The following is a 23,457-nucleotide window of genomic DNA, read 5'->3' on the forward strand; positions in this document are numbered from 1 at the left end:
TGAGTTCCCTGGCAACAGAACTGCTGGCAAAACCCATGAGGGTGTGGGGATCACTCCTACGGGGGTAAGAAAGAGGCTGAAGTGCTGCATATACCAGCATTCTGGCATGAATTGGGTTTGCAAAAAGACCAAGATGGGTGAAAGTGTCCTCATCTGTGGCATAAAGGAAACAGGTTATTTACAGAAAAGTGCAAAATGTGCTGAATTGAGGTTGCTTGAAGACTCACAAATGCTCAATTCTACCTCTTTACCGCTTAAATCCTTTTCTTGACTTACTTGCATGGACCAACTCCATTTTTCCATTCCAGGGGAATAGAGAAACTACTTGGCGGATCCAGAGGACATGTGACACACTGCCAAGCTGGGCTGCCTGACAGCCAGTAAGGCTTTGGGTGGCAGAGCCACAATGCCAGGGACAGGGCAGGGGAAAACCCAGCGCTGGAGCATGGGGCAATGCTGAACTTACCAAGACCATCAGATCTTCCTTCTTCATTCATTCTTTGACAGCTTGAGTAGTGCAGTGTTAATAATTCATAACTTATCTGTGCAATAAGTTACATGGTCCTCTTAAAAACAGAGCTAGAGAAGCACGTGTAAATAATTAATCTGAGAAGAGAAATAATTAATTAACCCTTTAAAATAAGGACAAAAATCAATAGCTCTGACTTTTTTATCACCTGCCTAAGCATTTCTGGACAGTGCTGTCCCATGGTTGCCAACACTCTTATGCGACACATATTCCTACCCACAGCATCACCAACAACAAAAAACACAGGCAATTTGGGAAATCTGGTAAAAACCATGCATCCACAAAGCTCCTCTTCTCACCCTGACAGACTGTCTCTTCCTCTTTTCCATTCCGCTACCCAGAGCTCCAGATTCTGGGATGAAATTACCAGCAATGTGAGATGAAAACAGTTGGCACTTGCTCACTGTGAGCCAGCCAAAGGGCAGCAGGAAAGCTGTGCCTCGCAAGAGTGGTGGCACTGAGCTTGCTGGCAATGCCAGCTTCCTTTTTTAGAGGTTTATGTACCCTTTCTTCTTTAGCTGGAGCTCCCTGGTATGCTCAAGGCCAGATTCACTTATGATCTGTGCTGGCTCCTCTGAGCCCTGGGAGGAGAGCAGGGTGGGCAGGGCATGGAACATCTCTGAAACCATCACGCCCTGGGTACCTATCTCCACCCCAAGCACCGTATGACACTTTTTGTGTGAGCAGTTGCCAGATGGTGGCTGATCTGAATTTCACCAAAGAGCAGAAAGATGAGGGACATTGCAAATTAACTTCCGTGTACGTTCAGCTGTGGATATTCCAGCTTTAAATCCCTGCTTCTGTTCACAGAACAGCAGCACGCTGCGGAAACTTCTTTGTTCTGGAACAAAGTCTTGCCCACACCTTGGCAAGCAAAGCAAAGTGTACTGACTCCATTGAGGACTTATGCCCCAGTTGAATCATGATTTAGAATATGGAAAGCATGCCCTAATCTTTCCTCCCAAAACAGCACCTGAAGGATTTGTTACCAATTTTTCACAAGGGCTTGCTAAAGAAAACCTTTAATAATGCTGTGCATAGATTAAGGGAAGGAAAAATAAAAAAGTAAAAAATAAGCCCATCTTTTTCCCATGGAAGTTTTGCACAGATGTCACAGAGGTTACAGTTTGTTTGCACTGTCACTGCTGAAGCCCACGTGACAGACAGCAGAATTATTTTTGGTAGCTGGGTGGAGGATGGGGAGACCGATACACAATTTGAGCTTTGTGGAGGTTATCTCCATGCCAGTCTCTGTTATTAAAAGAGTAGCAGTCTTTTAGTTACTGGAAGACTTTTGCTGTATATTAAGAAAAACACATGAGAAGTGGGGCATTTCAGTTCCTACAGAAAGAAGGTTTCCTTATACCTAACCAGCACTTGGACAGCCATGCAGCTATGGTAGGTCATTGTTCCTCATGAAAATGCCATCACTTAAAAGTAATTTCTCCATATGCAAAAGCCACTTGAGACCCACCAAAGTGTTTGAGAGCAAGTGAGTTAGAGGAAGCCCACATCTGGGCTGAGAGGCTGCATTCAGACTAAATGACAGAACAGCATGAAATAAAACTCTGGATCTGATCAGCAGAGTCATTACTGTCTCTCAAAACCCCCCACTTCCAGCATTATAATAGGATTTGGAAGCAGTGTCAGATGATTGCTGGTGCGGACAAATAGCAAATATCTAGAGAGTAAAGACTAGCTGGAGCCTGGTGAAAATTCATTTTGTAAGTCATAAATTTAGACGCAGATACTGTTTGGGGTGGGGGGGGAGCATTTACAAGCATACGAGACTGGCACAAAGCACTTTGAAAATTTCAGGGAAGTGTGTTTAAATCTATGGTTTAAATTTCTAAAAAGAAACATGGACAGTGCATTATAAGACATAATAAAATTCCTTGGAGAAGAAAAGTAATTATATTACTGAGTTTGCTTCTTAGCTGCTATACATTTTGAGCCGAGTGAGATCTATTCCCACTTCTTCCCTCCATCCTGTCTGTACTAACACTGTGCAGACCATTGCACTATCTGTACAGCTCCTGAAATGCCATAATGAGTATAAATCATTCACTGCGGTTTAGGTACCAATTCATTATTTATCACTATGAAAAAAAGATACTGAAGACAAAAAGGTGCTGTGGTAAAATTTTCATGCAGTTAATGGTTTTAGTGATGATTATTGCACGAGACTTCATTACTTATAACTGTCACAAGCAGTAGCTTCTAAGCAGGGTTACGGAGTCAACATGGTGATCTTGCTTAGCCCTTTTAATGCTATTTGAATCTACAGCTTACAAGTGTTTTCAGCGAATTCCCATCATTTAAAGTCATTGATAACTACGAAAAGTCATATATTACAAAAATCAGATTTTTCACAGTATAGCCCCACTTCACCCAAAAGAACATTATGTGCTACCCTAACAAGCATGTATGAAGTCCTAGTTAATGGAAACATGGGTAATACTTTCTACAAACAAGTGTGTTTTCACCAAGAATAATTTCCTTGCCATTTGTGTATTACTGTGCACCATATCTTTATATCAAAGAGAAAAGAGGGAAAAGTGACTTCAGATTGGAATAATCACACTTTACACATGCTACATGATTATGCCCTACGTAAAATGTTCAGACTGTCATGCTCAGCCCTAAGAAATAGCCTCCAAATTTCTTTTTGCTTTATTATGTTTATAGAGTTAAATTCTTCTATCACCAAAATGCTCTCTACCTCTAGTGATGTTAAGTGTAGTAGTATATATGCACTTCAGAACGAAATTTGCCTCTAAATAATATGCCTGAAAGATCTCATCTCGCACATTTCTATTATTTTTATCAGCATCCGAATGCATCTTTTTACTCTGTTAAAAGGAACAGATATTTTAACAGAAAAATTACTTTGACTGTTAAAACAGCAGTTCTTGAACTGTGCCTCAAAAATCAGGAGCTGTAGAAGAGGAGGAGAGAGGAAGCTCAGGCATGACAGCATCCCCATTAGCAAGTAAACCTCGAATGAAAGATCCTTGAGAGAAGGCACTGCCCTAAAAAGCCCACAGGTAACATGGGAAAGCCCATTTACAGTATGTACTGTTTTTCATCTCAGTCTGCGTCCTAAGGAGATGTGCTAGAGACATTACTAACAGCCAGTGGACTTGAATTTCTGTCTTGTCATGCAGAAATGAACGGAAACAGTATTTCTTGCCTTTCCATTTTGCCTCTGCCTTTCTGTAAAAACACCAATGAACAGAAGTTGCAGCCATGGTCCTCCATCAACTGGAAATGATTTCCAGATGAACATGCCTAGAGAACAGCACTCGTGCCTCTAGCTTTCCCAATAATGAGGAGAATTCAAAGCACAAATTATTTCAACTAGTTAGGAGCTGGCCAAGAAAACATCAGCGTCATGGGGGAGGTTCAGCAGCAATAGAGACTGTCACCTACTCGGTATGGCTGTCCCACAAGCAATAAATGCCTCTTTCTTCCCAGTCACACAATTCTCATTCACTTCTTACTAAACCATTTCATAGCATCCACATCAAATCTTTTGGCAGCTGGTAACCCTGTCCTCTGCTCCCTATTCCTCCCCTCTCTTTGTTCAGCCCAGCAGGACCACCCTTCCCAGGCAGTGTCAGCACTGCCATGGCCATGCCTCTTCCTCTTCCCTGGCTCGCACCACCAAACCCAGGCTGCAAACATGCAATGGACTCACTCATTCTCCCCATGGGGAAGAGGAGAGGGTCACATGCTATCTCAGCATACTGCTACAGTAAGTAGCAAAAATGGTTTAGTCTCGTCCAGGTAAAAAGTTATTAGAGAGAGAATTACGCTGAGAGGTATTAACTGCAGGGGAATTAATGATCACTACGCATAAAGGTACCCAACACTTGCCAAGCATTATTTCATGGTTTAAACATACACTCAAGATAGATCATCTAGTTGTAAATTTTCTTTGCTAAGAAAATATAGGGAAGATGTTCCTTAAAGATGCCCTGGTGTCTCCAAGGAAGTGCTGTTTGGTATGGGCTAGAGTGGAAGATGTTCAGATCTCAAAGAAAATCTACTTGCTTTTGTCAAGCCTTTGTCTACTTGCTTTAGTCAAGGAAAGATCTGTTTTGTAGATCTGTGTTGCTAAGGAGAGAATTGGTAAGGGGTTTGCATTGGTGCAAAGAAATGAAGCTTTGGAAAGAGTTTCCTGAATGCTTGCTGGCTGACCACGTTAAATTCTTAATACACATCAGTATTTTTCATTACTTAAATTAGGATATTAAGAAGAGGAAAATTGCAGGGATGTTACTGAGGTAACCTGTTAGTGATGGAACAATTTTTTTCTCTCCTATTGACTCAAGTGGAGATGTTAATAACCTAGACTACCAGACAAAAAAGCAAGCAAGCCTTGGCAGTGATATGTGTACTTATTGAATCAGTGAGGGTACATTGCCTTTGCTTCTAAAGCTATAAGGGAAAAACAGCTTTTGTAAGTCACAGAAAATCCTAGCAAATTCCTAGAAGGGACAGTTCTAAGAAACATCCCAGTTTTGCAAGGATATGCTACAAAGAAGTGTTCACAGTGGTAGGAAAACTCTGAAGCTTTGACGGAGAATGCCACAAAAAAAGCATCAGAGGGAAGCTCAAAACCAGCTGAAAAGTTCACAGAAAAAAAAAAAAAAAAAGGAAGAGTTGAAAAAGGGAGTCTGAAAAAGCAGGTGAATAGAATTGTGGGGGAAAATAACCAAACCCAAACCCAATGAACTACACTGCTGCAGCAGTTAGAGAAGACTGAAACAGAAAAACTTGGTACAGCCAGTAAGGTTAAAAAGTATTCAGACAGAAAACATTATTACCTTGTGAAAGAAGTAGCTTCAAAAGAATTAGTGGAAGTATTTCAGCCAAAAGTAGCAGACTGATGAACCTACACAGTGGTAAACAAGATGTGAAGAAAAAAAACCCAAAATAGGAAACATTATGGGAAAGGAAAGCACTGTATTACCTTTCACGTAAGAGGACTTTAAGAAAAAGGAAGTAGAGTGGCATGATTAAGCAAAGTGAATGCCAGAGTGTTGATGAAGACATCAGAGGAACAGTGTCTGACTGGAAGACATCAGAATTGGATAAAATCCACAAGTATTGGTTAAGAATCCTTACCAGTTGTATCTTAGCTCAAAACACATCTATAGGACATACTGCAAAAGGCTAGAGGGATGGAGCATGCTTATGAATAAAGGGAAGAAAAAAAAAGGAAAGAGGTGGCATTGTCCTAAAAACCTGGCAGTGACTCACTGATGATCTGAGAGCTCCTTATTGAAACGTCTGAAAACCAGAATATTTTAATGATGGGGAGTAACTGGCAGATACCAGAACAAGAGTCTAGATGTGGTTTTGATAGTGCAAAAGCTTCGGAAAGCATGTAATCAAATGGGAATTCAAAAGCATCTGGGACTGGGGAATAAAGTGCATTATCTACGGGACAGCAGTAGGAGATAAGAGCACTGTGAAGGACATGGCAGGTGACTTCTTGTCATCCTTCCTCTGTTGTAACTTTGCTTCTTTTATTTGCAAAGCTGTGATACACTAAGAAGTGTTATTTAGTGGCACAAGAAGGAAGCCTATCTCATATGTACTTAACACAGCAACTGGAAATTACATGGTTAGGAGCAGGTGAAAATTAATTTCCCAGTTAAAACTGCAAGGCTTTTTATAAGGCAATAAGAATTTTATTTAGACAGAGCAACCTGTACGTACTTCACACACACACACAAAAAAACCCTGGTGAAAGTATCAGAGATCAAAACAAGTACTGGGGTGAAAGGATATATAACAGCACTAAACAGCATAAACATTAGAAATTCCTCAAAAGATTCTGATACAAAACCAAGGTGGCTCTAAAGAAAGAGTGCTTTCAGAGATGTGTACAATTCCTAAAGATATTTCATCATGCAAAATACATTACCAACATATATGCCATCCACTGTAGTGAGAAACTGGACCCGACGGAATTGTATGACAGGATGAAGCAGAAGTTAGCATTGAATGAAGCAATGAACATGAACGCAGATGTGAGAAAATCTTTTTGTTGACCAGATGATGATACAAGAAAGAACTGAGAACACTCAAGGATAGGCCAAGTGCAAGACCCTGCACCTAGGTTGGGGCAATCCCAAGCACAAATACAGGCTGGGCAGAGAATGTGTTGAGAACAGCGCAGAGAAGGACTTGGAGGTGCTGCTTGGTTAGAAGCACATGAGCTGGTAGTGTGAGCTTGCAGCCCAGAAAGCCAACCATATGCTGGGCTGCATCAAAAGGAGTGTGACCAGCAGGACAAGGGAGGTGATTCTCCCCATCTACTTTGCTCTCACAAGACCTCCCCTGGAGCACTGAGTCCAGCTCTGAGGACCCCAACAAGAGGGACGCGGACCTGTTGGAGCAAGTCCAGAGGAGACTACAAAGATGCCTAGAGGGCTGGAGCACCTCTGCTATGAACACAGGCTGAGAGAGCTGGGCTTGTTCAGCCTGGAGAAGAGAAGGCTCCAGAGAGACCTTACAGCAGCCTTCCAGTATCTGAAGGGGGCCTATAAGAAAGCTGGAGAGGGACTTTTCACAAGGGCATGTACGGACAGGACAAGGGGTAATGGCTTTAAATCGAAAGAGAGTAGATTTAGATTAGATATTAGGAAGAAATTGGGGAGGGGCTATTCATCAGGGACTGTAGTGACAGGACAAGGGGTAACGGGTTAAAACTTAAACAGGGGCAGTTTAGATTGGATCTAAGGAAGAAATTCTTTACTGAGAGGGTGGTGAGGCACTGGAATGGGTTGCTCAGGGAGGTTGTGAATGCTCCATCCTTGGCGGTGTTCAGGGCCAGGTTGGATGAGGCCTTGGGTGACATGGTTTAGTGTGGGGTGTCCCTGCCCATGGCAGGGGGGTTGGAACTAGATGATCTTAAGGTCCTTTTCAACCCTAACTATTCTATGATTCTATGATTGTGAGGGTGGTGAGGCACTGGCACAGGTTGCCCAGAGAAGTTGTGGCTACCCCACTGAACACTGGCAGTGTTCAAGGCCAGGTTAGACAGACAGGGCTTTGAGCAACCTGGTCTAGTGAAAGGTGTCCCTGGCCTGGCAATGGGGGTTGCAACTAGATGAACTTTAAGGTCTCTTCCAACCCAAACCATTCTATGATAATTCTATGATTACAGAAAATGAGCTCTGGTGACAGTGGGCTATATCACAGACTGAATACTGTCTAACTGAGTCTCAGGCAATGCTCCAGGGCTGGATAGGAAAGACACTTCTTTTAAGTGTCAGCCTTCAGATAGACAAGATGCATAGACAGGATGGATTGGGAAGAAGCTACGTGGCCTTTGGGCCACTTTCTCCAGGTATATAAAGCATTAGTTTTCCCACTGACATATCTATAGTACATTCCTTTCAGGCTTTGTACACATTAAATGTTCCTAAAGAGGCATTGCTTTTGGTAGTTACTTGAATACATCTTGAGGCAAGATTTTTTTTTCCCCAACAATGTCAACAACATTACAAACACATACTTATCTGGCACTCATATGACTGTGTTTCTCCACCTTTTGGCTCATCTGTCCTCGTGTGACCTACTGAGGATCCAAACCTCAGTCTTCTCACCTACTGTGACCTCCTGAAATTCTGACTCCCAGAGAAATCACCATTCATGCTATGAAAAACCAGACTATCTCTACTACTACTATCTTATGCCCTGCTATGCCTCCAGATCAGCATGAACACATACCGTCATTCTACCTGTCATCTCCCCTTTACGCTAGCTCCTGTCCAGCCTCTGCTCTTACAGGGCAAAGTCTACTTCCAAAGTAAGGGTACATTCACTTTGACATGTAATGCAGCAGAGACAGTTGGGCTTCCCTGTCCTGCTAGGCTGAAGCAATCTAAGAAGCAGGGTAAATTCAGCATGTTTAGAGCTAGCTTGGGACTCTGGCACTGCTAGACCAGTTTCTTTCACACTGTTCACCCACAATTTAGTTCCTCAAACTGCTTAATCTTAAAGACTATTAAGCAGTATCTAGCGGACCTGGGTATTAATCAGCAAGCAATATACTGGATACTGTTGATGACACAGTATTTTTGTATGGAATTTAGACTGCACACCCTGTAACATGGTATCATGTCCATTAAGCACAGCATTGAGAAATAAGAATAGTAAAACATCATGCAGACTTTACTTTTTTGTCAGGCTCCTAAGTAATATCTAAGAAACACTGATATTTACACAGGCTGATGATCTGTCCTGTTAGGTACAAATGCTTCAAAACTCTTATGCTGAACTCATAACCCAAACACAGAGAGAAATTAAATAGGGGTTGTCCATATAAAACTGAGTCAGGCACTGTTCCAGTTGACTTACAAGCAACGTTTGAAAGATTAAAATAACACACAGTTGCACCACCTCTCTAAATCTGACCAGAGCTCAGAGGATAAATGCCTTACCTCATTATGTTTAAATGCTCTATCACAACCTGGTTTAAAACAGAGCAAAAGCTGTGAGCTGCCAATCTGCTATACTATTAAAAGAACAGAAATACCACTACAGACTGGGATACGGGCTCTGGTAAAGAGCCACCATTAGTATTTGGCTTCCTTTAGTGATCCCTGCTTCTCAACTCACTTGCTTCCAAGGATCATCACTTCACTCAGTATGACTGTATGTCAGCTCCAATTGAAATGATCTCTTTTCTCAACAGAGAGCATTTCTGTGGCTGAAGGGCAATGTTATTTATACATTACAGACCACATTCCTGCTGCCTAGCTCATGTTGATGGCCCCCACTGTCACCATTGAAAAGCACTAGCCAAAACAACAGCTTGCCTATCTGAACCATCTCTCAGAGACAAGTCATGAACATCTCATTTGACTCTCAAATAGGTAGAAGTCCCAGTTTGTGTAAACGAGAGTCAGACATAGCTGAAGTCAAATGAAAGACAGTTTTACTCCAGTAGGAAAAGAGGCTTTAACAAGACAGTTTAAAATGGGACAGAAGCCCTGTGAGAAGCCCTGAACAAAAGCCCCAGCATTGTTCATGCACCTCTCTATTGCTTCTAAATTACCAACCCACTTGGGACAAATAGCAAAGGAGACCTTGGCAACTGTATAAGCATATCAGCAAGCATTTCATTTAAGAATTAGTCTAAGATGCCTGTGCGTCAAATTTCCCACAACACTAATCTGCATGGCTTCCCTGACTACTGCTTACCTCTTTTAACTTGTCTAGCTCATTTTGCAGTGTCTGCTTGGATACCTCCACCTCAATAATTTGCTGCCGAAGGATTTCATTTTCATCTTCTGCTTTAACACGTTTCTCCTCCACACTCTCCAGCTCATGGTGCAGTCTGACGGAGACATCTTTGGCTACCTGGTCAGAAGAGCACAAACACATGAAAGAGGATCCATGAGGGGCAACAGCTACAGTATGTCTCCTACAGTAAGAAGCATATTACAGCCCTAGACAGCTGAGAGATTTTTAATTCAATTATGAGACTGTTGATGACAGGCTCCAAGCCTTCCAAGTACCAAAATGGATATTCATTTCTAATACAGAAATTTGAAATGAAAACATATTTGATTACCCGTCTCCAGCTCCCTCTCCACATTATGCTAAGGCAATGTCATGAACAGTGGGAGGAAACAAGCAGATACCAAGCCTTCCCATCAAAGTCCTAGCATATCATGTCAATAAAACAAAAGACAAGGAATTGTGCTGTAAAGTTGAGAGGCCATCGATCAAAGCCGCACGCATGCAGCAGTCTCATCCACCCAAATTTGCTGCTCTAGCTGCAGCCACAGCTGGCCAAGAGTGATATGAAAGCATAGAAATATATGCTAGCTTAGGTTTTCTGAGTCCAGCCTAACAAGAATAAATATTTACTCAAAAAACATTTGGAAAGGTGATTCATCAAGCAAAATGATGAATTACTGAATTACAAGAAGTCAGCAAAACCAAACCAAACAAACTAAAAAACCTCAATATCTCTTTTATTCGAATCTATGTACAAGATTTTTACTGAATAATGTATCATTTCTATTATTATAAGGTTATCATTGTTTTCTATCATAAAAGAGAAAACTAGTTCTGACACTTTGAAATGTTTGATGACTTGGTATGTCATTCTTATTTCCATTGCTGGGAACCAATCATTCCAGTTTCAAAGGTTTCATGTTTTGCATTTTTAAGTACAAAATGTTTAATAATTCTAGTGGTAAGCAGTCCCTCCCTACAGAAGATATTTTCAAGAGAGCTACAGGATAGCAATATTAAGAAAGATGAGTAAAGCCAGATAAGCATCGTGCCTATGCAAAGCTTAGCCTTGATGGAAACATTTCTGAAAAAACATAAAAACTGTTTCAGTTTTCTGAACTTTTTTTACAGGATTTTGTGGTTTTATGTGAAAAGCATTTTGATTCTCTATCTGCATTGCTAAAGTATTGTAACAGTCTGTTCCTGTTAAGAGGCACTAAGAAATGCAACTTTGACTACATTTACTTTCCAGTTATTTCGCCTAAGCAAGAAGTGAAAAGGAAGGAAAGAACATGAATTGGGAAAAGCATATGAGGTTTGGTTTCTACAGTTTTGCAAAGCTAAGGTTTTCCGTGAAACTAATGAAACAAGACCCTTTTAATCTTTCAAATGCACAAATGTAACTTGACAGCATTTCTTTCATTCTGAATCTAAGCACATTGTTTTTACTCACTAACACATTTTTTTAGGATCTGAAGCTGAATATTTGTTCTCTACCCTGCAAGAAGGAAATTGGTCCCGACACTGGGAGAACTATTGCCTGTTTCATGTGTCACCTCCCTTCCATTGCAGGGAGCCACATTCTGGTCTGTTCTCTTTCAGTATGAATATGCATCTCTCACCCACCTTTAAATCTTGTTCCAGGCTCCTAATGAGCTCTCCATCCACATGGCCTGTTTGTGCAACTTTCAAGCTTTTCTGTTCTGCTTTCCTGAGACGATATTGCAGAATGCGGCAATTCTTGTTTGCCCGGTCCAGCTCTCGGCGGAGCTCCTGCAGCTGGTAAACATCTTCTTCTAAATAGCTATCACGCATTTCTTCCATTTCAGCCCGAAGTTCATCCAGCTCATCCTGTGGGAAGTCAAAACAGTGCTCTATCATACCTCTAAATCTCACCCATGGGAGCAAAATAGGAAACATGCTTGCTAGGATACCATATTAATGAAGTGATACAGATTGAAACATGCAGCTCCAGAAGTCACAGGCACAGAAGTTTTATCCCAACATTGACTAATTACGCTGAACTAAATTAATGAATATTTCTTGTATTTCTTACAATTGCTTTAATATTTAAAAACAGAACATATGCTTATCTGTCTCCTGAAACTGGTGACACCTTCATTTTACTATCTCTAATTAAACATGCATATCTGAATTTGCATATTATTTATATACATATGAAATGCATATTATTTAGACTACAGTAAACCTATTTAACCAGCTACATCAGCATCTCTGTGTTATGTCCCTTTTAATAACCAGCACTTCCTGAAAACAAAATTGTCCTTTTAAAACTTGAACGAATCTTTACACCAAATACCGAACTGCTCCAAATGAAAATACTGTCCCATCCGAGCCTAGCACCATGAACATGCTTAGTGACAGATGGGCTGGGTGTGGGAGAAACTGGGATTCTGTTGTATGCACACACATTTCAATAACAGGACCACCGGGACAAAATAAAACCTGTGCCCCTGGGAATAACCTGGTCATTCTTTTCTGGGCATCATGAACTGCCCCAGTTTTACATCATGCCATGAGCAGCACATGCTCTCTAAAGTCAGATTTAAAGATTTACGGCTGAAGAGGATAAGCTCTATCACTCCCATTTGTTTAATCTGTGCACGACTGAAGTTCCAAAGCTAAAACTCTTATAAAGGTCTTCCAAGCCCAAAGGTACAAGCCATTAAACTACTGCATGACACAAAAACTATGACTCTACTAACTTTGAACTAAGTTGGGGGAAAAAAAGAAATCAAGAGACAGGACAAGAATATTTGAAATTAACTATTAATTTTTAAATTGTTTTCTTCAAAATTGCATTTGACATTATAAAAACCAAATTTTCTGTGCAAAACATTGTTTGAATAAGTTTACAGGAGAACTTGCACCAGGGCTAGCTGCACCTTCACGTCACTTTAGATATGTAAATGACACTTGAAATACCAAGGATGGCTGGAGAATATTTCACACTTGTATTGGATGGAGAAGGCACTGCTCTGCAGTTAGCTCCCTTGACAAAGCTCTCTCCGAGGCTGGACTATCCCTGTCCAGTCTCTCCATGAACATGTCTGCCTGCATCCCCCTGGTAGTCCTCAACCATTCCACCTTCCCGTGTCCTACTCTGTATTGACAGTCATGTTTCTACCTGTATTCATCTTGCTCCACTGAAGCTTTTGTAACTGAGGGACAGAGGAGGGACAGCTGAGGGACAGATTTTGTCTCTGAGCACAGTCCTGACCAAAGGAAGACTTGTCAAACTTCTTTAGCCTTGTTAGCATGGTTATGTTAGAATTACTGCGTTATTCTGACCAAAATCCCATCCACATATAAAAAGACAAATATATATACAGCTATGTTTTAACTTCAGTCAGTTGAGCCATCATGAGTCAAATTTTAGGTAAGCACAAAGCTTGTTATTTCCAAAATGACCACTCTGGGCTCAGCAGCGAGGCTTTGCCCCGCCAGTACGGCCCTCCCAGGGCTCTACGGAGTTCTCCCTGGGTGCCCGGAAAGGACAGACTTTTTTTTCTCACAAGCCCACTATATCATCATGCATCCCCAGTATATTCAGATTTCAGCTGTAAGGGCATCCTGTCCCACAGTCTCCCTGGGAGATTTGCATGGATGGAGAAGCAAAAGAGTTATTCTCCAGTGAGCTGATAGAAACTGATTAGATAGTAGCAGGGGCTTTTGAACTTAAGAAAAGGAATACACTTTTGTGTTACCAGTTTATGAGCTAGGTATTTTGGCTAAGGTACTCATACCAAAAGTACAGTCTTTACCTGCCAGAGCTAATACAGCCCTCTGGGATGAACAGGACCAAAGTTATTGCTTAGGGCTTTCTGCAGACTCAGGAGTTGAACCTACCTGAACTAAACTTAAGTTCAATTAACTTTTTAATATAATCTTCAGAATGCTGATGTTAGATTAATAATTTGCTTGTAAATTGAGAATTTTGAAGCACAAACCCACAAGAAAGAAAAATATCTGTCAGCAAAAAATTAGTGGGATCTGGTTATAATCTCATGTCTATTATTTAAAAACTAAGCAATAGCTTTCATGTATTAAGTGGCCTGCAAGAAGCAACTATAATGTTACTGCTCATCTCTAACTTTCTTCTTATCTATGTATTTATTAGTAAAATACAGTTGGTTTCTAAAGACAAATAACATACAATATTTGACTTCAAAGCATTTATTACAACCAAATTTGGAAAGTGAAAGTCACAGCATTTTAAACCACCCAATCCCTGAAACAGTCATCCCAGTGAAAATTAATATTCCCAGACCCTTTCAGTGGGTATGGGAGCAATTCCAGCCTTAAGAGTCAGTCTGTCTTGGGACCATGTCCCAAACCCGTGTATTTAGGAATACAGCATAGAATCATAGAATCACAGAATAGTTAGGGTTGGAAAGGGCCTTAAGATCATCTAGTTCCAACCCCCCTGCCATGGGCAGGGACACCTCACACTAAACCATGTCACCCAAGGCCTCATCCAACCTGGCCTTGAACACCGCCAGGGATGGAGCATTCACAACCTCTCTGGGCAACCCATTCCAGTGCCTCACCACCCTCTCAGTACAGAATTTCTTCCTTAGATCCAATCTAAACTTCCCCTGTTTAAGTTTGAACCCGTTACCCCTTGTCCTGTCACTACAGTCCCTGATGAAGAGTCCCTCTCCAGCATCCTTGTAGGCCCCCTTCAGATACTGGAAGGCTGCTATGAGGTCTCCATGCAGCCTTCTCTTCTCCAGACTGAACATCCTTTGGATGAACTTTAGAACATGGCAAAACATATGCAAAAACAATGCAGGCACAGACATTTTGGGTGTATAAGACACGGAAACTTCACCATACGTCTACATGCAGCCCCCTTTCTGTTGTGTTACTGCAGTGCCTGAGGCTGGGACCTACATAGTTGGCTTAGCTCAGGGAGAACAAACCCAAATAGGACAGATGAGTAGCAAGATGAAGTCTCATTTTTATATATTAAAATATATATATACAGGAGCATGTCACCTCCAAACCACCAAAACAGAGGAAAAGAATACGTGATTCAGATTTTGTGTGACAGCACACAATTAAGATACTGGGATACTATTTTACCAGTTGTAGTAAAGATATAATCTTGCTCTCGATACAGGCCACAAAACCACTGGCAAGGCTGTAGATGCTTCCAGTTCATAACAGCTTGTTCTCCTTGGAAGGTACTTGTGAGTCTGCTGTAGATGCTGAAACCTTGTGTTAGCATCTTCTAAGTCAGAGCTGTTACGGTTACACCTACAAAACCAGGACACCTTAAACTCCTCTTCTGAAGTGATGAGTGCACACAAAACAGAGGAAGATAAGTTGAAGACTCAGAGAAGCAGAAATTACAACTGAAACTATGATGGTCCTACTTACTAAACTCGCAAACCTACCTCTTTGACGGAAAACACGTCAATCATTAGAGAAATCAAAGGTAAATCAGAACCTTGAAAATACCGAACTTAACAGTTTCCAAAAAAAAAAAAAGATGCTTTGGCTGTGAGGTGGTTGGAAACACTAGATAAACCCAACCTCTGACTTCATTAAAATGTATTCCTCATATTACTATGATTATTGTGAGTAAGAATTAAAGGTCTCTCTCAGGAGGTATTGTGCTTCATACAATGGATTTTAATATCGTAAAACTGAAGAAAGAGATCAGAATAGGCCCTTAAAAGTAATTAAACCAAACAAGTAAGAAAGCAGCCATCCCTCTTTTGAGTACCTAAAAAAATCAAGAGCCTGCTCCCTTCTTTAAACATGGAGGACCTTCTGCAGCATTCCAAAGTGGCAATTGAAACTGGGAGGTTAAGTGCAGGCATAAGAAGCTTCATTTTGCTGTACATTCCTGTAGGGGATGAAAGCCTCCTCTTGATCCCTTTTAATTTAATGGTAATTACATTATTACTTTCAGTAGGAACAGCAGCAGGCAGAGTCCTGGAATATTGTTTAGGAAAAAGCTAAACTGCTTTGCTTTCCAGATGTCACCCTGGTCATCAGAAAGAACAAATAGAAGAATAGGAAAGAAAACAACCTTCTAACTGACAACTTTTTCTAAATTTGCAGTAGAAATCTAAGTTGCTCCTGAGTCTAACCACTTATAGTTTCAGACACTTGACCCAAATGACTTCCTAGAGGTCAGCTATTTGGGGTGTAATAGGGATCACTCGTCTGAGATTCACAGAGTGACTGTATGAACACAGGGCAACTGCTCCATTTGCAGGATTCCCCTAGATGTCAGTGCAAAGGCAACAGAATTAGGATTCACTGTTTGCCTGTCAATATAAAAAGCCAAGGTGAATTGGCTGAAATGGGAAAGCCTGTGTGCAGTTTACATCACTGCATAGCCCAAATACATACTGATGGTGTCATTTCACATCTGCGCTGTGCAAATTGAAGACTTGCCTGTCAGAAGAGAAGCCATTATCTCATTAATACCTTTAGTGATGTCATGCTTGTTTATTATGGATTTAATTTATAATGAAGTGTAATTAAGGGTAAATTATAGGAATATGCCTTGTTCGGGATTCTGGAAAGAAAAAAAAAGGGAGAGAGAGTGAGGGAGGAAGAGAGAAAGAGAAAGAGAGAGAGAAAGAGCCAGGTCATGTAGCTATTACACTAAGTAACCCATACTCATGAGTCATTCCCACTGAAACAACCAGGCATACTTGTACAACTGATGGGCTGTGCCTACACAGCCAGCCTGGCTGAGATCCGTAATGAGGTTTGAAAGTAAATTTTCCAGTTATCCCCACCAACTACACACTCATTCAGCCCACAGAGCATGTGAGAAACAGATTCCTTCTGAAACAGAAGACAGATCTACACTCCAAGGGTGTACTGAATGTGCTCCATTCTCTTGAGTCCTCTGGACAACTATAAAACATATGTACAATAGGTAATGTTCCATTTAATGGGACAGAATAAAAACAATCCAAAGACCCCATAACTGCATATAAAAGCAGGAGTAAGGGCATCAGCACCTCTAGGTCAGCCTGCTTATCTACCCCCACCAAGCTGAGTTACTGGCTAGTACAGAAAAAGCTCTTAACGCAGAGTGTGAATAGCATAAAAGATGTATGGATACTGAATTCATTATTATGCACTTAGAGTTATGCATATTAGCAAACCAAAAAATTTAAGCCTCTTATGAATTAGAATGCATCAGTTAAATACTAAGTTGGAAATATCTGCCAGCTAGGATGACAAAAACATACAAAACCAATAAAATGTCCAGTATTTAAGAAAATGCAAATGAAGGATGAAATTCAATTGTCTATGTAAAACATAGAAGTATTTATTCAGTTATCCAATAGTCATATTTATAGATTATGCCACTACTACTTTTTTAAAATAGAAAGAAGTTCAATATACATTCAATGATATGAGAGTGGACTGGGGAAGGGAGGAGCGGTGGAAATTACAGTGGGTAGCTGCTATTGCTCTGGCGAATCCAGAACTTCTAGAAAGTCCTTGATAAATCAAAGATTCATGAACTGTGATTTTACATAACCTCTGGTTTTGTATTTTAAACATCTCAAACTGTCTATATGTAGGAGATGCTGCTGCTAAGGAATAAACACATCCCTCATATCACTTTACGGCAGAATTGCAGTAGGGATAAATATGCTCTAAACTGCTTTGTCCGGGAAGAAGGAAATAACCATTATTTTTGTCTCTTGCAAAGTATGTTAATGAACCTAAAGCCCCTGGGCCACTGATGTTATTGTTTAGCTCTCAAGCCAAACTACTTTACAAGTCATACACCGACCCAACATTGTTTGAAGCTTGTGCCCAAAATGAGAACTGAAAAATCACAGGACCACAAGCACCTGTTGACTTCAGAGCTGGTTTAAGTTTGTAGGATCTGAGAGCAAGAGCAGCATCTGGCAGCTTTTCTGCTTCATTCAAGCATTAGCCCCGGTATTGTTTCAAACACACTTCCTCAACTGGGGCGGCTGAAGCCGTTTAAGCAGTCATCTGGCTGGTGCAACACTGATATAATCTATTTAGGCCCACCGAGAGAAACTATTGCCCGGCGCATCACGCAGCTAAACCCCTCCAGGCAGCACTGGGGTTGACAGGGACACAGCTGGAGCTAACAAGGCACACTGTCTTGCTATTCTTCCCCAAAGTGACATCTCCGTCCAACAGCTGACCGCCCCTCCAGCCGGGCCCAACCACACAGGTTTGGTGCCCCAGGCAGGGTTATCACCTCCATTCTCTTTGGGACTGTCAGTCAGCAGGTGGGAATAGCAGCTTGTCAGGCAGAGATGGGGGACTAGCTTTGATTTGTTAGCTAACCCTGGTAACCCTCGCTAAACGGAAAAAATTGGTCCCATCACTTCACATGATTTTTGCCCTGCAAAACCCATTGACATACACAACTCCCTGCAGGTTAACAAAAGAAATGGTGGTATTACTCCTCATGAGTTCATCTCAAGCTACAGACTTGAAGACCTACAGTTTCAAGGATGCCAAGAAATACAATGTAATTGCTAAAATTGCTAAATTTAGAAAATTGCTAAAATTTGGGCCCTCTTCCTTAAGATCCCTTATCCTTTGGAGGGCTCTACACCACAAAGAGCTTCTTTCAAAGTTTCCCAAGGATTTACACAGTGCAAGACGCTTCTGCACATGCTGGACACTTTGAAGTAATCCTGAAAAACAACCACTTGTGAGGGCAGTATTTTGCTATTACTAACAGTACTGACTAGTAATAACTTAAACTTCACCTTTCACTAGCACTTACTGATGACCTCCTGGCTCCGCAACATAATTCCTTTTGCACATCAACAAATAAGCAATACCTTTCAAATGCTACTGTAGGATTACAGTCTTGCCCACAGGTAGCTCAAATGAGGTTAGGCAAGAAATATATGAAAGTGAAATCAATGATGAGCTCTTGCAGAAGTAGTAGAAGAGACACTTCCCGATGTAAACACATCTTCTCGGCCACTTCACTTACAGGCTTAACCTTACGGATAGTTAGCCGCTGCTGGAGCCAAAGTCTCATCTAGGGTAAAATCAAAGTTCCTGGAAATATATAAGGTAGTAACTTGATATCAGGTTGAGATCTAGCTCACAGGATATGAAGTCCGAGATGCTTGCATCACCAACAGTTTGCCCTGCAAAAGCTTCCATTCAGTATTCTGGGAGACCTTCTAGCGCTTCTTGATGAGAAAGAAAACCAAACAATTGTTTGGCTTGTTTTTCTGGTAGCCTTTTAATCTCCAGTAGTCTTTAGCACTAAGTCTGTGTGTGTGTGTGTATATACACACACACTAAGTTCTATAACCTATGTTCCAGACACATGAAAGACACGTGAAAGAGCTTCCTATGTGAAGGACAAATTTCCCTGAAACAGGCTTTAAAATCATGTGCATTTACAGTTGCACTCCAGCTGCAGAGAGGGATAAGGAGAAGTGAAAACAAAAAAAATTCAGCATATGGCTATGCTCAGGAAATTAACAGCTTCTTCTGGGATTTATCTCATTATTTGTCTCTTTACAGCTGACAGCCTCTCTGTTATCCCTTATCCCCCTCCAGTTAAAGGGGAAACAAAACTCTAACAGCAAACTAGAGAACTGCGCTGTAAAAAACACGAGGAACAAACCCACAAGTAAACAACTTGGGCAATTCTGTGGTTTTAATTCACGGAAGGTTTTTATAGGTTTCCCCAGAAAAGGAAAATTAAGTTTGGGAATCCTCCTGATAACTTCTACACCTCTGGGTTGTTTCCAAACATTTTGAGAGAGGAGCAGAACTGTTAGGACTTCATGCACTCAGGTGGCCAAGGAGAGCAGACAGACCATGCACTCATTCCCCTCAGAAGAGATGACAGCGCAAGCTTGTGGCTGTCAAGGCACCAGGACAAGCCCACTAGAAGTCAACTGAGACACAGAGCCCCAAGAAACCAGTCTGTAGCATCCTACTGGTCTGAGAACTACTTGTAGCCCAAAAAAGTGAAAAGAAGGATTGGGAACATCTGTTGTAGATGATGAAGACCTCAAAGTGAAAGACCTGAAGACACTGGTGCACAGGTTGAGAAGTTTGAAACTATGTAGAATAAAGTTGTTTCTAGAGGGGGGTTTCCCTGCCCATGGCAGGGGTTGGAACTAGATGCTTTTTAAGGTCCATTCCTACCCAAACCACTCTATGATTCTACGACTATATCAGTCAGGTCCTGTGATCAGAAAGCCCCTCAGGTGGGACACCCTACAGCGGCTGGTCCTAGACAATTCAGACATGCTCTATTTTTTTTTTTTTCAGTTTCCTATAGTTAAAAATTACTTTAAATATGAAACAAGAAGCTTAAACACTCTTCATAATGGGTTAAAGTACCGTAATTGTGCAAATCCTGTAATGCAAAGAGATGCTCCTGGGCTTCTGGCCTCTATGACTTCTAGTGGCAGTGCCAGTTCACCTACTCCTTCAAAAGCAATACCAGTTCAATACTTTTACCAGTTGTGACTTCATCACATCTCCTCTTCTTTCTGGGCTGTCGAGTAAAACAGCAGCTTATGATAAAGCCCTTCTCTGCTGCTCAGCATTTTATAGACTATTACATTTACCTAACACACCCTAGAGTTTTCCATCCAATAAGTGCTGTTAAAAAGGTTTGCAATGTGCCAGTAATTTTTATTGTTCTAGTTCTGGGTTATTCTTTCATAGGTGACCAGCAGTGCCTACAGTATTTCAGGTACACCTATTGATCTGTGTAACAGCTACAGATCTATAAAATATTATAATACTGTCTTTGTTATTCAAAGAATAACAACATTCATTTCCCACTGAAATCTAACATTTTTTTGCCTGCAGTGTCACATTGAGCAGAGACATTCATCGCTCCTTTTCTCATTATGCTCCTGAGTTAACACAACACATTTAAAACCCAGAAAGTGCGTACTCAGTCCTTCTCTCCAAGTGCTTCAAATTTCCAATACTGAGATTTATTTCTCATCTTTTGCCTTCATTTTTCACCCATTTCTTAGGGGTCAAATCTACAATTAAGTTCTGTCTGATCTTTTCTAGGCTTGAGTTAAGACAGAAAAGCCTTAATGTCATCTGCAAATTTTGCTGTATCATTGCTCGTTGCTTTTCCCACTTCATTAAGCAGCACCAGACCCGGCAAAGAAGCTTGCAGCACCCCCACCGTTAACCTTTTGCTACACTGAACACTGTTTCTTGTCCCTTAGTCAAAAGCCCTTAACAAGCCCAGTCTGTACCTTTACTACCCTTCCCTCCCAAGGTTAAGCCCAACTCCAGTCCTTATCCAAGAAACCTCCCATGGATTTCCGTGGTCATTTTGCTTAACAACAGAGTGTTTCCAACATCAGGGAAGAAAGATTGTTCTCACTAGCAAAAGAGTCAAATGGTACAGTGGATGTGGTTATACAATTATCTCAGCTTATCTTATTTATAGATCTTTATGGACGCAACCTCTTCACTGTGCCAAAAGATCAGATTGTAAGTGCAAGTCCAACTAGAGGTTCCCGCAGGTCACCCCAGCTCAGAGCATGCCTGCATTTAGCTTTTCTGTTTCTCCAAGGATGAATGCATATAGACGTACTTTTCTACCTGCACAAGGATGCAATGACACTTTTTATTGACGCTCTGTTATTTCACTAGTACTTCACAATGACTGCCTTCGCTTCCCCGTGATAAAGCAACACAAGAAACAGACAACATAAACCTGTCACTCTTTCCACAGCAAATGAGCGAACCAGTTTCTTTGGCTTGTCTTTAAACGGTGGTACTGAGAAAAACAGTTCCTGGAAAGCAAGGTCTTGCTAACCACTACAGTGATTGCAGCGCTTCAGAGAGAGTTAGGGTTTGCTGAGCTACCACCACGTCAACCAAACGCAGTGTTGCTACAGCACGTTGCACTGGATTTGGGTTCATCCAGTCTCCAGAAACCGGGCTTTACCGGGAGCCGTGATCCCACGCTGAAGCCCCGTGTCTGCTCTTATGTGGTGCCCTGTCCCGCTCTGGGGGCAGCGCCGAGGAGCCCGGAGGGCTCTCCCTGCCCCTATTTCTCTCCCGCGGGTGAAGTTGGACATTTGGTCTGGCAGGGGTGGCGTGGGGGGATCCTACAGGCGGTGTTTTCAGGCTGCGCGAATGCACTCGCCAACCCCAGTGCGGACCCTGTAGTCCCGGCCAGGAGGGAGCTGCGCCTCTACCGCTTCCTCTCCATCTCCTCCCCTTCCCCGGGCGAGGACCCGCCAACGCCGGGCTCCGCGGGCAATGCTCACCTTGAGGTACTCGTTCTCCGAGCGCAGCTCCTCCACCTCCCGCTGCAACTCCTCAGAGGCGGCCGGCGGCGGCTCCCCGCGGCTCGGGACTTGTCCCCCGCCCGGGGGCGCGGGCAGCGGATCCCTGCTGAGTCTGGTGGTCGGCGGGGCTCCGCGGCCGGCACCGGTGCGGGTCGGCTCGGCGGCGGGCTGAGCGGCGGGCGGCTCACGGTCGCTGGAACCAGTGCCGGACTCGGCATCGCTGCTGGCGGCCGGAGCCAGACGCTGCTCATCGGAGAGCGGCTCGGAGGGGCAGTCGGAGAGATCGGAGCTGCTGTCCGTGTGGCCCACCCGGGCCAGCGCCGCCGCCGCATGGCCGCTGCCCGCCGCAGCGCCCCGCTTCCCCTTCCTGCCCTTGCCGGGCGGCGGGGCCGCTTCGCCACTGGGCTGCCGCCCCCCTCCCCGACCGCCGGGGCTCTGCTCCGGCCCGCGGGCCGCCCGCTTGGAGCAAGGGGCGGCCTTGGCACCCGCCCTGCCCGCGGCGGCGACGGCGGCAGCGGCGGCCTTGCACCCCGTGGCGGCGGGGCGGCGGGAGAGGCGGCCCGGCGCCGCCAGCAGCCCTGCGGCGGGTGGGTGGGCTCCCGGGTGCGGCGATGGGGGTGCCCGGCTGGGGAGGCCAGGGGACTTGGGAGGGGCGGGCGGTGGCTTGGCGGCAACGGCGGCGCGGGCGTGGAGATCCTTGAGGAAGGGTCTGGCGGGTGACGGGGCGCGGTGCAGCCTCTTCTTCTCGGCGTGCGGGTGGTGGTGGCCAGGCGAAGACGGCGGCGGCCGCAACGCGTCGCCGGGCCCCGGGCCGGGGCCGTTCAGCGTCTCCATGTCGCGGGCCGGGGGCAGCGGGGCGGCAGCGGCGGCCGCGGGCGCGCCCGGCGGCGGCAGGAGCGGCGGTCCCCGCGGGGCGCAGCAGCAGGACGGGCAGCCTCCTCCAGCCTCCCCGCTCGCTCTCTCATCACTTCTGCTTCTCCCAGCCACAGCCCTCACACTTTTCTTTCTCGATCCCCCTCTTCCTGCCCCCACACCCCCACCTCCTCCTCTTCTTTCTCCTCCTCCTCGCCGCTCTCTCCCGAACACTGATTTGTTTCAATAAAGCGAGCCCAAATCCCCCGGTGGCAGCCGTCTCCACCTCCTTCTCCTCCCGCTCCCCTCTCTGCCTGGCTCAGCTTGATGCAGCTCAAGTTGTGATGCAGCCCTCAAACCCCCCCTCCTTCTCCCCTCAACCGAAGCAAACCCATGTTTCCCTGCCTGCCTTCGCTTCCACTTGCAAGTCCTCATTCAGCCCACCGACTCCGTTAACCCCATAACTCCCCGCTGCCCCCGACTCCAACCGCCGCTGCCGCCGCC

General features: G+C 43.5%; 1 protein-coding gene across 1 annotated transcript in view; it reads right to left on the reverse strand.

The window, feature by feature from the left end:
- Positions 1-11,635, reverse strand: part of MTCL1 (microtubule crosslinking factor 1) — a gene marked incomplete at its 3' end in the record, with an annotated part of 96,300 nt that extends 84,665 nt beyond the window's left edge. The window contains exons 1-2 of the mRNA XM_080611184.1: positions 11,423-11,635; positions 9,755-9,913 (exon numbers count right to left, since the gene is read on the reverse strand). Coding sequence (XP_080467310.1) covers positions 9,755-9,913; positions 11,423-11,620 — 357 coding nt within the window. The 5' untranslated portion in view covers positions 11,621-11,635. The remainder of the gene's footprint in view (positions 1-9,754; positions 9,914-11,422) is intronic.
- Between the last annotated feature and the right edge of the window lie 11,822 nt (positions 11,636-23,457).

This window comes from Psittacula echo, assembly GCF_963264785.1.
Source record: "Psittacula echo genome assembly, chromosome: 2".
NCBI lineage: Eukaryota > Metazoa > Chordata > Aves > Psittaciformes > Psittacidae > Psittacula > Psittacula echo.